Source organism: Ailuropoda melanoleuca, chromosome 15, assembly GCF_002007445.2.
Source record: "Ailuropoda melanoleuca isolate Jingjing chromosome 15, ASM200744v2, whole genome shotgun sequence".
Lineage (NCBI taxonomy): Eukaryota > Metazoa > Chordata > Mammalia > Carnivora > Ursidae > Ailuropoda > Ailuropoda melanoleuca.
The window spans coordinates 89,819,812-89,835,854 of NC_048232.1; the positions used below are offsets into that span (position 1 = coordinate 89,819,812).

The 16,043-nt window shown below is 63.0% G+C and overlaps 1 protein-coding gene across 1 annotated transcript in view; it reads left to right on the plus strand.

The window, feature by feature from the left end:
• The window catches only part of TAFA5 (TAFA chemokine like family member 5), a gene marked incomplete at its 5' end in the record, with an annotated part of 138,555 nt that overhangs the window by 93,877 nt on the left and 28,635 nt on the right, over positions 1-16,043 (plus strand). The window contains one exon of the mRNA XM_034643696.1: positions 11,633-11,760. Coding sequence (XP_034499587.1) covers positions 11,633-11,760 — 128 coding nt within the window. The remainder of the gene's footprint in view (positions 1-11,632; positions 11,761-16,043) is intronic.

Consider the following 16,043-nt stretch of genomic DNA (forward strand, 5'->3'; position numbering starts at 1 on the left):
GTGGCCCTGCTCTATCCCCCACTGCTTGTGGGCCTTGGCGTTCCCCGTGTTGGTTTCTGGAGCGCAGACAGTGCCTCTGGGGGTGCGAGCGTGTAGCTGTCTCCTGCAGCCATGGGGGCTTCCCTGCGGAGATTCTGGTTTTGTTCCTAGTTCCTGAGTCCGGGGAGGCTGACCCTGCAGCTGGGGCAGGTGGAGACCTGGGGCCTTCCAGGGGGACTGGAGGGACCTGCTCACCTCCACACGACTCCCGGCCCTCCCCAGGCCAGGTGGTACCTCGCTGTGCCCCCCAGACCCTGCACACGTGTCCCCATGTATCGGTCACTTGTCCTTCAGGGCAGTGCTCGGCTGACTCCCCCATGTCCGCAGTGCCGGGCTGCCCAGGGCGGGCTGGCGGAAGGTGGGCTCCCGGAGGGGAGGCTGAGGACAGCTTAGGGGCTGTCCTCCTAGCCCCATGGGCTTCCTGCCAGGAGGCACCTTACATGGCCCCGTGGAGCAGAGAGATGGGAGCCCAGGGCCTTCCCCATCCTCCAGACCTTCGCTCCAGGATCCTGGCTCACTTAAGAACTCAGGATCTGCATCAGCTTTTCACAGGGCAGATTTTTCTGGAACTTTGGTATGTCGCACCCCTGTGGGTCCATGTGCATGTGTACCTGTAATTAGTATGTATGCACACATATTAACTGTCAGCGCCCCTTTCCCGGCATGTGGCCTGACCGTGTGTCACTAGCAGAATCTGGAAGGCTTTGGGGGCCATACACGTCTGGGTCAGACCGGGCCCGGGTCCGTGTGTGATGGCCTCCGAGAGCATGGCCAGAGCTCCCTTGTAGCCCCACCGGCTTTGTTCTGAATGATTCATCTTTCCGAGCTGTTGAGTAAAGTAAGCAGATTCATCTGCTAATGGAAATGAAGAAACAGTTTATTCTAAAGGGAGCCCTGCCGTTTATGAGCAGTGAAGAGCCTGGCATCGAGTGCTGCAGTCCAGTCTCCACGGTCCCCAGGCAAATTAGCACGTCTGTCCCTGTCCATCTGTCCAGACGAGCCGGCGGCGTGCTGGCCACTGCTGCCCCTGTCCACGACGCTGCCGTCAACCACACTCTGGTCCTTCCGGGTCACCTGCGCCTGCCGTCCCTCCGGTTCAGGGTGGGCGAGGAGTCTGCTGGCTTGCTTTTCTGAGCTTCCCTGCAAAGGGCTTGCTCTGAGGGGCGTTTGTTCAGTAAACCAGAAGGAACTTCCAGGTCCTTCCCACCTGGCGGGGGTGTTGCTGGCTCCACGTTTCCCACCCGTGCCGCTCAGTTCCTAAAACAGACACCACACGCAGGGGCGCACACACAATCTGCATGCTGGCACACACATGTGCACTGTACACACACGTGTCCACAGCACCTCCTGNGCCGCTCAGTTCCTAAAACAGACACCACACGCAGGGGCGCACACACAATCTGCATGCTGGCACACACATGTGCACTGTACACACACATGTCCACAGCACCTCCTGTGTCTATGTGCCCGTGTGTGCACATGCCCAGCTCCCTGATGGACACACGTGTCCACAGCACCTCCCGTGTCTATGTGCCCGTGTGTGCACACACACGCATGACCACACTGCCCAGCTCCCTTATGGACACACGTGTCCACAGCACCTCCCGTGTCTATGTGCCCGTGTGTGCACACACACGCATGACCACACTGCCCAGCCCCCTGATGGACACACGTGTCCACAGTGTGATANCTATGTGCCCGTGTGTGCACACACACGCATGACTACACTGCCCAGCTCCCTGATGGACACACGTGTCCACAGTGTGATACATGAGCACCTTGGCCATAGGAAGTGCTCATGGCTCTGGTGAACTGGTTGAACTGGGGTCCACTGAGACCCTCATGCCCACCTCCTGTGGACCCCTGATTGGCAGGAATGGGAGGAGTGAAAGCAGGGGACGGTTACAGCAGTCCTGGGCCGGTGCCGTCGGGGAGGGGAAGTGAGCAGGTTTCCCGGCCCCAGACCCTGCCCGGCCCCAGACCCAGAGAGCAGGCTGCCCTCACGCTGAGGCCACGCTGGGTCCACACCTGCACAGACTCTGTGTTTCTAAGCATCTGTGTAGCCGTGACCACTTGGGCCAAGTGGACCACAGGCCTTCCAGTCCTGTGTGTATCTGTCCATCCATCATCCTTCCTTCCCCCGGGGACCTTCATAGAGCTGTAGGTGGTCCTGCACCGCCTGACAGAAGACCCCCACAGCCCACCACAGGGACAGCAGGGTGGGGGGGCTAGGCTGTCCTGGAGGAAGAGGTGGAGAGGGGATGCCTGCATGGGGGGAAGAAGACTTGGGGAGCAGAAGAGTAAGGGGAAGGGCATCTGGAAGGTCTGACCCCCAGGGGCGTCGGGGAACCAGGTGGGACTTCTGCTGCTGGAGCCGATGGGGGCGGGGGGGGCAGAGCTCAGAAGGGTCTAGACCTAGGTACCAGCAGCAACCCCTTACCCTGGCCTCCTGGGGGCTACGGGAGTGGTGGTGGCGGGGTGGGGGGCCCGTTTGGAGGGCAGTGCTCACCTGGGGGTGCAGAGAGGAGCCAGAAGACAGAAGCTCCCAGGCCTCAGTCTTCCTGTCTAGGAAAGGGGCTTGTGCTCCCTCCCTGAAGGAGGGCTCTGGGGCTTGATGAGGTCATTGATACAAGTTACCTATTATTAGCAGGGCTCCATATGGCATTTCCTCCTCTTTCTCCTCCTCACGGGGCCTCACCTTACATGCTTGTCCACACAATGCCATCACCTCGAGCGGTCCTCCTGCCTCTCACCGGTTGTCTTCCTGGCGGACAACTCAGAGCCGTGGCCTGGAGGGGGTTGTTCCTGGCCGAGGGCCACCCCCAGGGCCACAGTGCTGTCCCAGGAGCTGGTGCAGACGCCACACTCACACACAGCAAGTGCTCAGGGACTGTTAGCTGATTAAAAAAACTCTCCTGGGCCTTCTGGAGAAGGATGTGGCCGTTTGGAGGATCCGTGAGAAATTGCGTGGGTAAAGCACCGTTACCCTTCTGGAGCGTAGATGAACTCAGCAAATGGCTCGGCGTTGCGCTTGGTATTAAGTCCGAGTGAGCTCAGAGCCTGATTGCCTGGGAGCCCGGCTCCTGGCCCAGCCCCAGGGGCAGATCTTCACGGGGGAGACCCGGGGGGGCAGCTGGGGAGCTCCTGGCAGGCTGTGCTCACGTGTTTTCCTGGGACAAGAATGCCTTCCGGGACTCGGGTCTCTAATTCCTGCCTGTAAAATGAGCCTTCTGCTTGAGGATGCCACGGGACAGGTGGAAGTGGGGGAGGGGGTGCTCTGTGCACTCAGATACATCCCTGAAGCTGAGCTCCGAGGCATCGCGGTGCCCTTGGTGAGGGCTCTGGGCCCCAGTGCCAGTGCAGCCCAGCTACAGAGCTGCTCCAGTGCAAGGAGGGCATCCGCGGGCTGTCTCCAGGGAGGGGGACCCACTGGGCCTGGCAGGTGGCCCTGTGGGCTCAGGGCCCAGGAGAGAGGGTAGCCTGGGAGGCCGGGTGGACAGAAGTTGTGATCCCACTTAGGGCAGAAAGTCCTGGTGGCTGCATGGAGATGAGGAGGCCAGAATTCGGGCTCCCAGGTGCCACACTCTCATGGGGTTTCCGGGCCGCGCAGGCAGGTCCGCGCTTGGAGCCGGTGGTCCCATGCAGCCGCTGTGGACACTTGAGCAAGCAGCTGACAAGTTAGATGTTGGTTCAGTGGCTCTGGCTGCCTCATCCGTGTTGTGTGGGCGTTTCCTCAGTGCTCGTTGAGCACCTGCTGGCGCATCCCCCTCGGTGCCCACCTGCCTCTCTGCAGGAGCAGGTGTCCTCCGGAGCATGCCCGGCGCTCTCAGCGGGGGGCACAGGACACTGTCCTTACTGCTCCCCCATGGGACCTGCTCGCTGGCACGTTGGAGGCCTGCAGCTCATGGCATAGCATTTGCGAGGTTTCTGGCTGACCTGGGGTGTCACTGTCTCACCCCGATTCCAGGTCAGGCTCTGGGGCTGCTGTGCGGTAGGGACATGGGTTTGCCTTCTGCTGCCATTTGGACGTACAAGGCGGGAGCATCAGGCCCGGCCCACAGCCTGGCATCTGGAGGCCCTGCCAGGGAGTGTCAAGCCCCAGGGGCAGTGCCTTCGCTGTCGATCTGTTTGGAGAAACTGGCCAGGAGCTGAGGTGAGAGGCTCGAGGAGCCCAGCTGGTGGCAGGGCTGAGACCCACACCTGGCCTCCTGCCTCCCAGCACTACTCAGCCTCCATTGTGAGTCCTGAGAGGCCACAGACTGGCGGGACACACGCCCTTGCAGGCCGAGTCAGGGTGGGCAGGATGGTTGGAGGCTCCCTGTGCCCACACGCCTTTAATGGCAGCATACTCACCACGGGACCTGGGGTGCGCTGGGCTGGCGCCCTGCGTCCTGCAGCTGCACAGACATCTCTGCTCGGCATCTCTGCGTCCAGCAGCATCCTCTGCTGACGGCAGGAGGCTGGGCAGACTCAGCTCTGCAGCCTTCAGATCAGCTGTCCTCCGCGAAGGCTGCACGTGGTTAGGAATGAAGCTCAGGGGCTCCTCCAACCACATGCTCGGGAAAAGGTCTGGGAGTCCTCAGCAGCCTTCGCCCGTGCCGTGCTGTGGGCACAAGACAGGAGGTACCTGACTGACGTGCGGGGAGGATCTGAAAAGAGGGGAGACCTGTGCTGGAACAACAAGGGCCACAGGGGGCAGTTACAGGCTGACCGCTAGGCTCGAACCCCAACTTCTTGTGATTCCATGTCCCAGGGGGACTCAGAACTTGCGCCACCTGAAAAAGCTTCCTGAGAGCCTCCACCAAGAATTCTGGTGGGAACGAAGGGGCCAGTGTGCCCAGCGCAGCAAGGGCTCAATCCAGGAGCTGCTGATGCTGCTGAGGATGGATGGTAGTGCTGGTGACGACGATGGTGATGACAGTGTGGTGGTGATGGTGATGGTGGCGATGGTGGCGATGATGACAATGGTGATGGTAGTGATTTGGGTGATGGTGGTGATGGTGGCGATGGTGGCGATGATGACAATGGTGATGGTAGTGCTTTGGGTGGTGATGGTGATGGTGGCGATGGTGGCGATGATGACAATGGGGATGGTAATGATTTGGGTGGTGATGTGATGGTGATGGTGGTGTGGTGGTGTTGGTAGTGGTAGTGATGGTGGTGGTGGTGATGGTGATGGTGGTGATGGTGGTGTTGGTAGTGGTAGTGGTGGTGTTGGTGATGAGGAGGCCTCTTGAGCCTGAGGAAGCTATACCTGCTGAGAGTAAGGGTAGGGTAGCAGAGAAGACTTTGTAGCCAGACCCCTGGGCCTTTGAGGTTTCTGGAATGTGCCCTGGAAAGGGAGAACCAGGACCGAGCGTCTCCCAGGCTCAGCGTGGTGCCATTGTGTGGCAACATCCGTCTGTGCCCTTTTCCACACTGCCCTTCACAGGTCGTTCGGGAGGAAGGAGAAAGAACAGCTGACCAGGCTCCATGGAGGGGTGGGCCCAGGGATCAATCTGTGCTTAATGGAGTTTGGGGCCAGCTGTAATTACTTGTGATGCTACCAGGGACGTAGCATGTGAGATACACGTGGAATCTGTTAGAATCCTGGGGAGACACTTCCCCCACGGGAGGGGCCGGAGGGACAGTGAGAAGCAAAGGCTACCCCACAGTCCATGTGCATTGCTCACACCTGCATCCAGATCCACGTGTCTCTGGGCTGGGGACACAGCAAGGAGACCCCAGAGGAGGCCATCACAGGAGGCCGAAGCCCCTTTGACTGGAGAGAGGGTGGTGGGCTATAGGGCAGGCTCCTCCTCGGTCCCCATCTGCAGCCCCAGGCTGGCCCACGGGATCTGGAGGCCCCGCGTGTGTCTAGGGCTTGCCCGAGGCAGCCCCTCTCTGGACAGTCTCAGGCACCAGCTCTCCCTCCCCTCTCTGACCAGCTAGCCATGGGCGGGCAGCAGTGTTCCTCAGACTTAAATCACTTGAAAATTCCTTTTAAGGTAAAGCTCCTTCCTTGGGCCCCTCACCATTGACCTAAATCGTTTTTATTATAATGTTGCAGGAATATGAGCAAACGCCAAGCTGGGAGCCCTCTCCAGACCATAAACTGGAATAAACTGAAACCATTTACAAATTAAACACAAACAAAACTGCAAAACCAATAAAATTTAAATTTGTAGCGTTCATTTTCCAAGGCAGATGTTTGGGGAAGACACAGCGTTCGCGCTGGGCTGGCCGCACAGGCATACCTGTGGGTTCGCTCCTGCACTTGCGTGGAGGCTGTGAGGGTGGGGACACCGCTCATCACATGGGCACGTTGTATGAAATCGTGCTGACAATTGTGCATCTTTGTCAGGAGCAGACCTTGCATCTCACCTAGAGCCGTCCGGAGGCGCTCCAGTCCCTGTCCCGAGCTGCTCGCGCACATAGACCTCGCTGCACGACCCAGTCACAACGGACTGGGGACAGAGCCCTGCGTGTACCCTGCCACACGCTTCCCTACTAGACGGGCAGGGAGCAAGCAGTGCACGCACGTGGGCTGCGTGGCCTCGGGCACTGCGCCCCACAGCCCTGGGGCAGCCTGCTTGTGACACGAAGTGCCCTAGCACCCAACCCCTCTCCCTGTGCAAGCCCTGCGGAGCTCCGCTCACCGGTGTGGGGCGCACACCCGTATGAATGGGGCATGCCCCCAGGAAAGGATGGCCAAGCTGATTCCCAGTTGGGGCAGGTCCCTAACTTTCTCTAGAAAAGGCCTTGGAAGGGCCATGTGTGACAGTCATCGTCCTGATGTCATTCAAGTAGCTGAGGGAGGCACGGGTCCTCGCTGTGTGTTTAAAGCCCAGGACTCCCGTGGGAGACGGTCATGGGGCCCTGATGCCGCTGGGCCCTCTGCAGTGGTCATCTCCAGTGGACCCCGGTGAGCTCTGCCTCCTCCCTGGGGGGTCAGTGCTCAGGGAGAGTGGCTCAGCCCTGGGTCTCAGGCAGCTGGTCACTGAGGGGGGCCCAGTGGAAATTGGGGGGGAGCGTGGCAGGAGGGCTATGTGCGTCATGCTGTCCAGCCACTGTGTGAGGGGCAGAGCGCAGGGGCCCTCACCGCACCCCTGCTGGGGCCAGGGACTCCGCGGCTGGACTCGCCGCCATTCTCCACCCTGGTGAAACCTTCTGGCTGCTCCGTGGTGAGAAGATTGTCGCTCAGTCATGAAATCGTCCAGCTCCAGGTGGTGGATGCAGACCAGCCCCCCAGCGCCGAAGCCCCCCGCCCCCCACCCAGCCGTGCTGCGGGCAGGGAGCCCCCTCCGCCGGTCCGTCTCAGGGTTGGGCTGGGGGCAGGGACTGGCGGGGAGGGGTTCCTGGCTGTGTTCATCGGTCCCCACCGCGTGCGGCACTAGGCCCCACGTGGACCGGGTGCCGCGCTGTCGCCTGCGTCCCCCACAGGAAGACTGGCGCTTCCTTAGCGCCCTTGTGTCTGTGCCGCAGGCGGGTTCCTGAGGCAGGCGAGGCCGTGCTGCTGGTGGGCCGGGGAGGACCCTGCCTCCGCTCCTGCCACCGCCCTGCGTGAGTGGGCATTGGCGCGGCCCTGCTCTGTCTCCGAAGGGCTGTCCTTTCCCTCGAAGGCCATTCACTGCCTGTCCTTTCTTGGAAGTGTCTGCGCTGCCCCCTGTCAGGCCCCTGTCACTCTGGGGCCGCCCTGATCTGTCTTCAGCCCTTTTCACGGCCTGCCTGAATGTTGTTCCAGCAAATTGGCCTTCCAGCAAAGGGACCGGAGCCGCCTAACACGCTTGTGTCTGGAACCCGCACGCTCTCCGCTTCTCGGCTGTTCTCCCTGATGCCAGGCACTGGCTGCCGCTCGCCGCTCTGCCGAGACCAGGGCGACCGGCCCTGCCTGGCCATGGCCTTGCTGTCCCTCTGTCCCCGTAAGGCCCGCCCAGCTCCATCCGTGTCCTGAGCCGGCCGCCTGCTCAGTGCCCACGGCTCCCGTTATGTTGTTTACAAATGTCTGGGCTGAAGCAGCAGGAGACTGAGGCAGAGACCCCATCCCAGAAGCCCCAGCATCCGCATGGAGGGCAGCCTGGGCTGGCCTGGAGCCGCTCTGGGCCTCAGCCTGAGGCCCTCAGCACTTGGGTCGGAGCACGCGGGCAGCGCCGTGAGCTCACACCCTCCCTGGCCAGCAGCAGGTGCACAGAGCCCGCACTGTGGCTGCAAGCCTCTTCACGAGCAAGACCCCGGCTGGGGAGTGCAGGAGCAAGTGCTGGGGGCCTGGTGGCCTCTCTGGGTCCATAGACGAGGTGGGGACGCAAGGTGGGGACACGCCAAGGGAGAAGGGAGTGGCGCCACCCCAAGGCCAGGCAGGCGCCCCGTCAGAGGCTCGGGGTTGGTACAGCTGCTCCATTTCAGCCTCCAGCGCCCGTCGGCACAGGCCTGCTCTCCTCAGGCCCGGGGACAGGCACAGGCGATGTGGTGATGTCCCCTGATGCGCTGTGGGCCGAGGCGCCTCCCGTGGCTTTGCACACGGCTGGCTGCTGCCCCTGTCCCCAGAGGCCAGCAGTCAGCCGCTGTCACTCATGCCCTCTGTGCACCGTCAGCTCCTGGAGGGCACCCTCCCCGGCGCTGGAACTGCCTCAACGTCACGGAAGCGGTGACGTGTGGCATGAAAGGTCCCTTTGTCCCTGGGATGTGGTGGCCAGAGCTGTGCCTCCCACCGCCTCCAGCAGGAAGTGGGCTCAGGCTGGGTGAGCTAAGCCCAGCAGCAGACAAAAGGCGTGTGTGCTCAGCAGCGGCCCCACAGTGCCCTCAGCAGGCCTGGCACCCGGCACGCCCAGGCTGCCACACCGCGTGGGGAAGGGGTGCAGTGAGCGACTCGGTGCGTCTGCTTGTGCGTGTGCCTGTGCACTTGTGAACACACGGGTGGGTACGTGTCTCTGTGTGTGTGCTGTTTGCACGCCCATGGGTCTGTGCATGCATGTTCGCCTGTGTTGATTCATTTTACCGTGTATGTACACACACATGTTTGGGTGAGCAAGAGTGTACATGTGTGGTCAGATATCGTGGCTGCAGCGTGGACAGGACTTGTGCCTCTCCCCTCTCCTCCTGTGGGGACCCGGCTCCCCGTCCTGCCTCCCCTGTCCCTTTCTGACCTTTGGCTCCACTCGCTTTTGGTCACACTGTGCTTGTGGGGCTCTCCCAGTGCTGGGGGGCCGCGTGCTCCCTCCCTCCCACGTTCTACCAGCTCTCAGAGCTGAGTGCATGACGGTCAGGAAGGATTGGAGAGAGCAGCCCCCATGCTGCTTCGAGAAAGGCGAACGGGCCCAGTGGAACGGAGGGTGGTGGCATGGGACAAGGTGGCCTTGGCCACGGGTCTGGCGGGAGAAGGAGGCTGCCGTGACGTCCACAGTTGGGCGCGTCCCAAGGTTAGCGTCTGTCCCTCTCACAGCCCCTGGTCCGAGTGACTGCGGGTGGCCTGACTGTGAGGGCTGGGTGATCATGCGCACCGACGGGCCGAGCCTGTGCCGGGTCCTTCCACCGGCACCTTCTCCGCCCCCAGCACCGAGCGTCCCCGGAGGACGCAGCGCCAGAATGAGCACATGGCGCCGCGCGAGTGAACCCAGGCCTGGCTCTGCTGCCTTCCCCGCCGGCTTCGGGTGTCTGACCGCGTCACCGCGTGTCCTGCCAACCAGGCCACCCAGCGCGGCCAGGACCTGCCCTCCACATGGTCTGTGCAGCCCCGTTCCGGAGGCCCCAGGCCCCGGCGTGCACGGCCTCGCAGGCGGTGCTGAGCCTCGGGCACCCTGCCTCCAGACCTCATTGCCTCTTGCCTCGGGAGGGCACGTCTGTCCCCAAGACAGCCTGATTCCATGCTTGGCCCCTCAGGCGAGGACCGGGCGGACCCGGGCCTCCCTGCTGGCTGAGGTCCCGCGCCATTGGCCCACTACGTTGATGGCGTTCCATGGGTGTAGCCCCCGGGGGGTGGGGGGGGGAGCGCGGCTGCAGAGTCTCCGCCATCCTCCCTTCAGCCTCGTCCACCCTGCTCCTCACGGCTGATCCCAGAGCAGCTCCCCCTTTACTCGCCAGGACTGTGGCTCAGGCACTCTTGCAGGATTTCCAGGGATTGGGCGGTGTGTGCGTCAAGCCCGTAGCCTCTCCGTGGGCTTTAGGGGCGGCTTTGCTGGTGCACAGCAAGACTTTCGGGCCGTCTCTTACTGTTGGGAAACGGTGCGTCTGGGAAGGTGACGCTGCTCGGGGTCCGGCAGGAATAAGGCGCAGAGAAGGAACGAGGCCCCAGGGATGCGCTGGGAAAGGCGCCGAGCTCCCGCGCTGGCGGTCCCGGGTGGAGCTCCCGCCTGCACCCAGCTTCTCGTCCCAGGGCTCCCCCTCGGACGGAGGCCGCGGCCCAGTGAGCAGAACCCGGCACGTCCCTGCCTGCCCTGGGGAACTGCTCAGGTGCTCGGCGGGCATCTTTCCCACACCGACTTCCCAGCGGAATGAGAAACACGTCCGAGTGGTGGGTCTCCCCTGCATCACCACCTGCCAGGCTGCGGGGACAGTATGCCACAGGCAGGGCGGCCTCAGCAGCAAGTGTCTGCCTTCTCACCACCATGGGGGGCGGGCATTTGAGGGGACAGGCCAGCCGGCTCGGGTGCTGGCAGGAGGCCTCGCACAACTCGGTGTCTCTACTCGCAAGGGCGCTGATCCTACCCCACCCTCATGACTTCACTTAACCCGAATTACTTCTGTAAAACACCATCTCCGAGGACCCACACTGGGGGTTAGGGCTTCATCATGTGACTTTGGGGAGCACAGTCCAGTCTGTGGCACGGCCTAGAAAGGAAATGGGGTCAGGGTGACCAGCTGTTGCATCCCTGGCATGGCCCCCAGACCCGCACCGTGGCTGGCCAAGCTCTCTCCCGGCCTGCTCGCCTTTTCCTGCCACCCCTGAGAGGACAGTCCAGTGTGGCAAGCACGGGATAGACGCCCAAAGATGCATCTGTCCTCACACACCTGGACCCAGACTCCGATCCTCGTTTCCTGGGAAATCCCAGGTTTTGTGCCTTCTCAGCAACGGGCCAGAGGTGGAGAGGATGCCCTGTTTGGAAGCGTGCGTGTTGACCACGTAGCTTTGGGCTGAAATAATGCCTGGCCCGTGGTGGGCATCCGATCTGAGTGCCCAAACTTCGTAACTGGATCACCCCCCTTCTTTTACCGGCCCCGGATTTATGATCGTGAGTCAATCAATCGTACGTGCGCTTAGAAGGACACGTACTTGGTCCTAATTCGGAGAACAGCCCGTTGTTCTGCGGGGTCCTTGAGGGAGGGTTACGTGGATACAGTCATCCTCTATTTCAGGATGCAGCCCCTGCTTCTAGGCCTTTCCATTAGAGAGGAAACTGTCCTCAACACCCCCCGCTACCACTTACGGAGGGGCTGGTAGTGGAGCTGGACCTGGGGAGCGGTGCTGAACGGCGGGCCAGGGAGGAATAGCGGCCCGGCCACCCCGTTGGGCACCAGGCGCTGCCCACCGGACCTCCCCACCCCCGTGTAGCAGTCAGGCGGCTGGGGCTGCCCGGGGCCCCCGTAGGCAGTGGCTGAATGGCTCTCTTCTCTCCCGCAGCTCGAATCATCAAGACAAAGCAGTGGTGTGACATGCTGCCGTGTCTGGAGGGTGAAGGCTGTGACCTGCTGATCAACCGGTCAGGCTGGACGTGCACGCAGCCCGGCGGGCGTATAAAGACCACCACGGTGCGTACGCAGCCCCGCTCACGCCATCACTGGGCAGGCGAGCAGGCCCCGGGCAGCGGGTAGCCGTGGGGATGTGGGCCCCACGTCGGCGGTGACGGGGACAGTGGCAGCTGGCGTCTTTGTGTGGACGGGCCACGAGGCTCGCCGCCTGCCCTCCGCACCGCCCTCGTCCTCTGAGGCTGGATCAGTCTGTCCCTGGGCTGTCCCTGCCCTGTCAGACTGTCACTGCAGGCGGGTGGGCCCAGGGGCCAGACGGAAGCACCCCAAAGGCGTCCGCCCAGAAGTTGGCTCGGTGCCCACGCAGGGCAGTTGGTAACGTCGTCTCGCTTCTGGGGCTCATGGTGTGCTCACAACTCCAGGCAGGAGCTCAGGTTAGGACCCCCTCAGGGCAGGTGACGCCCCTTTAAACAGCAGGGATCGAGGAGGGGCAGTGGTCCTCAAGGTCGGCTCCTGCCGTGGGCTCCGCATGGAGCAGAGACCCCGAAAACCCCCAAGGGCACCCCAGTCCCTCCCAGATCCCGCTGAGGGGCACACCGTGTCCACTGTTCCAGGAGCCCTTGTCCCCTGGCTGCTGTCCCACGGGCGGGAGGGGAGGACGGGAAAGGGGTTCTGGGGCCGCTCTCTGAGGCTCCTTTTCTAAAGGTAAGTTCCTCAGGGTACACACACGACGGTGTGAGCCGCGGGAGCCGTGCCTGCGTCCACTGGTTTGGTGCTGGGGCTCCGCAGACCTCGGCCCGCACAGCAGTGTCCTCTCCTTCCCCCGGCTGATTATCACCCCAATCCCGGCTCTTCCTCGTGAGCCGCACATAGAAACCGAGACCCGAAGCCGGTTCTGATCTCTCGGTCGTGATTCCCACTTCTGTGCCTTGGGAACGTCCAGTTGGGGAGGTCCAGGGCCCCCAGGGAAGGATCCGGAGAGCCCGCTGGCATCTGCGTCTCCTCGCAAGACTGCGCAGGGAGGTGGGGGCTGCAGCCCCTCGGAGTTGGAGCAGAGGAGAACTCGCCTGCTTCCTCTGTCCCTGCGGACCGGCCTCTGCAGGGGAGCCCAGCAGGCTGTCCACGTGTCCGGGGCCCTAGCTCCCGCGGCTGCAGAGGGAGAGCACAGTCGGGCCCCTCGGGGGCACATTCTGGGGACAGGCCGTCTGTCTGTGGGAATCAGGTGGTTTTGCGTTGGCGGCAGCGCGGTCAGGCCCCACGGGCACCTGCTGGGCACGGCTGTCAGCCGGAGGGCAAGGACAGCTGGACGGAGCCTTCCCAGCACGTCAGGTGCCCAGGCCGTGTCCGTGTGCTCGTTCATCCGCGTCCCGCACAGAAGCAGGCGATCCTGTCCTCACAGCTGTGAAGTGCGTGGAGATCACCAGCTCACGACCTGCCACCCGCCTGGCAGCCCTGAGGGAGCCTGGGGGGCTTCTGACGTGTGGTGCCCCTTCAGGGGCACCCAGTAGGTAGGCAGCTGATCTTTCTGGGGTCCCCGTCTGCATGCCGTTCCCGAAATGCAGAGATCTGGGGACAAGCAGATCCTAGGCAGCCAGGGTTGCCGTCCCCTGTTCCTGGGGCCTGCGGGTCAGTGTGTGGCTTCCCTGCAGGGCCCAGGGCAGCCCTGTGGGCAGGACATGCCAGGTGATGGGGTCTTCCGAATGAGTACCTGGAGGAGGGGAGGCATGGGGGGAGGGTCCAGACCACCCACCCACTGCAGTGACCCTCGGGCGTGGCCGTGGGGTAAGGCCTCTGCTCCAGGCCCCAGAAACGGTGCGGGGGGCAGGCCCGCTGAAGGAAGTGACCCAGCAGCACCCCCATGATCTCACGGATGAACCGAGGCTCCAAGCCCTTCCCCACTGCCGTGCTCTGCACTCCCTGCCCTGCGGCCCGTCTTGCAGGCCCAGCATGTGCAGGCAGCCTCTGTTCCCTGATGCAGTCCCTGCTGCCGAGGCCAGTCCCACGGCCCCACAGGCCGGGAGCTCGGACCATCGCGTTGGTCTCACTGCTGTGAAAACCACAGCTGGCGTTAGGCTCAGACGTGGTCTTTCCGTGTGCTGGGCCTTCCCCCTCCAACGCTGCGCCTGGCTTTGCACGCGCCCACGTGTCTTTGGGCTCTGAAGAGTGACTCTCTCGTCTGCCCGCTCTCAGGGGAGCCCATGCTGGAGGGCAGCTGGCATGCCGTGGCTGGGTTCGGCAGAGGCACCTGCTGGTCCAGGCGTGGGAAGGACACCTGCTACCCCCAGGGCAAGTCCGGGAGAAGTGCCCCCTCTCGGGGCTCCTCGCCCCCCCGTAGGGGTGCACTCCTGGGGCACAGCGCCCTTCGCGGCGTGGAGGGCACGTGCACTGGAGCTTGGGCTGGTGCATCCCGGCGAGGGGGCTGTGTGACGATGCTGGAGGCCTGCGGTCTCCCCAGGGGTCTGCAGACACATCTCTGGCTCTGACAGCAGTCCTGGAGTGCGGGGACCTGTCTGCAAAGCTTTCGTAAGAAGGTCACTCGAGCTCTTGACCCAAACACCGTCTAACTGGGGTGTATAGTCCCATCTTCAAGACGGCATCGCGATTCTGTTACCAATGGTTGGTTAGCGCTGCAGTGTCACGTGTCACCACGAGGAGGTCTTCTGTGAGATGGGCTTTGCGAGCCCTCGTGATTGCTTGGCCACGTGACTGCCCTCGCCACTTCAGGGGCCACAGCCGTGTCTGCAGTGGCGCCCCCCTGCCTACCGCGTCACGCCCCACTCCTCCGTGGGGCCACGCTGCTCACGTCTCTGTGCCCGCCGACCACCCGGCCCCTCGCTCAGGGCCGACGTGAGTACATGTGACGACTTGATTACGTGGTCACCTGCGTAGGGACCCCGGGAACACGCTGGCGTTTGCGTTTCCGAGAGCACTGCTTTTCAGAAGGCAGGTCTTCACCCCATTAGCGGGTCATGAAATTAATTTACTGGATCATGATCTGCATTTAAGGGAAGAAAGAAGAAATTAAGTAAAAATATCAAAGAATCCCGTGTCCTGAGGGGGAATCCCACTTAGTAGAGCTCATACCCATGCACAGGGTCACCAGCCGGACGCGGTGACTGCTGCGGGTCACGGGGAATCGCAGGGAGCCCACCGTCCCCAGGGACTTGGGGCGCCAGCCGGACGCGGTGACTGCTGCGGGTCACGGGGAATCGCAGGGAGCCCACCGTCCCCAGGGACTCGGGGCGCCAGCCGTGGTGACTGCTGCAGGTCACGGGGAATCGCGGGGAGCCCACCGTCCCCAGGGACTCGGGGCGCCAGCCGCGGTGACTGCTGTGGGTCACGGGGAATCACGGGGAGCCCACCGTCCCCAGGGACTCGGGGCGCCAGCCGGACGCGGTGACTGCTGTGGGTCACGGGGAATCACGGGGAGCCCACCATCCCGGGGGACTTGGGGGAGGATCTGGCATCCATTCTGGCTTTCCGGGCTCTGCTTCCCACACTGTGTTGGCCCTGCGGACAGCGGTCTGCACCAGGAAAGGAGACGCGGGGGCTGGCGCAGGCCCTCCTCCTAGGTGACAGCAGCGCCCTCCCATGACGCCCCCAGTGATAGTCTCCCCTGAGCTTTGCAGTCCTCCGCTGTGCCCACTGATGGCGTGCAGTCTGGGTCCACCCTGCGAGCAGAGCGCCCTCCTGCCTACACGCGGCTGGCCTCCCCACGTGTTAGCTGCTGAGGCCGCGAGCGGCACGTGCCGGTGGCAATCTGGACGCCGTAATTAGTAATCACTCTGCCACGCTTTGTAACGTGTACGTATTGCAAGGTGCCCGACGTGAGCTGCTGTCCCATCTCCCAAACCAGAGCGGACCAGCCAGATTGCAACCCATCTTTCCCAGGCGCTATGATGCGCCACACCTGCATTCTGTACGATGTGAACACCCCATTGTGGGGAGCGAGGAGCATTCCGTGGGGCATCCGACTACTTCTGTCCTGGGACTTGGATTTCCTGGACACTCGCTTCCCCAAACCTCACTTCCCAAGAGCAGGCTCGGAGAGATGGCACGGCCGCAACGGCCCGAGAGCATCTGTGCCCACCTGTCCCAGGAGCGCAGCCAAGGGAGGTGTGGGCGGGCGGCCGGGCGTCTGTTAGACGACACTGGGAGGTCAGAAGTCCCAGAGGTCAGCGCTCACTGCAGACCGGTTCACACGGTGGGTAAGCGCCGGGGTGGGTTATGTCCTCATTTATTCCTGTTGGGCTCTGCCGAGGAGTATCTCCCGCCACGCTGAGCGTCCCCCCAGCCCTGGTCCCGGATGTGCGAGCTAGCGTGGGGCAGGCTGGGGCCACTGCCCA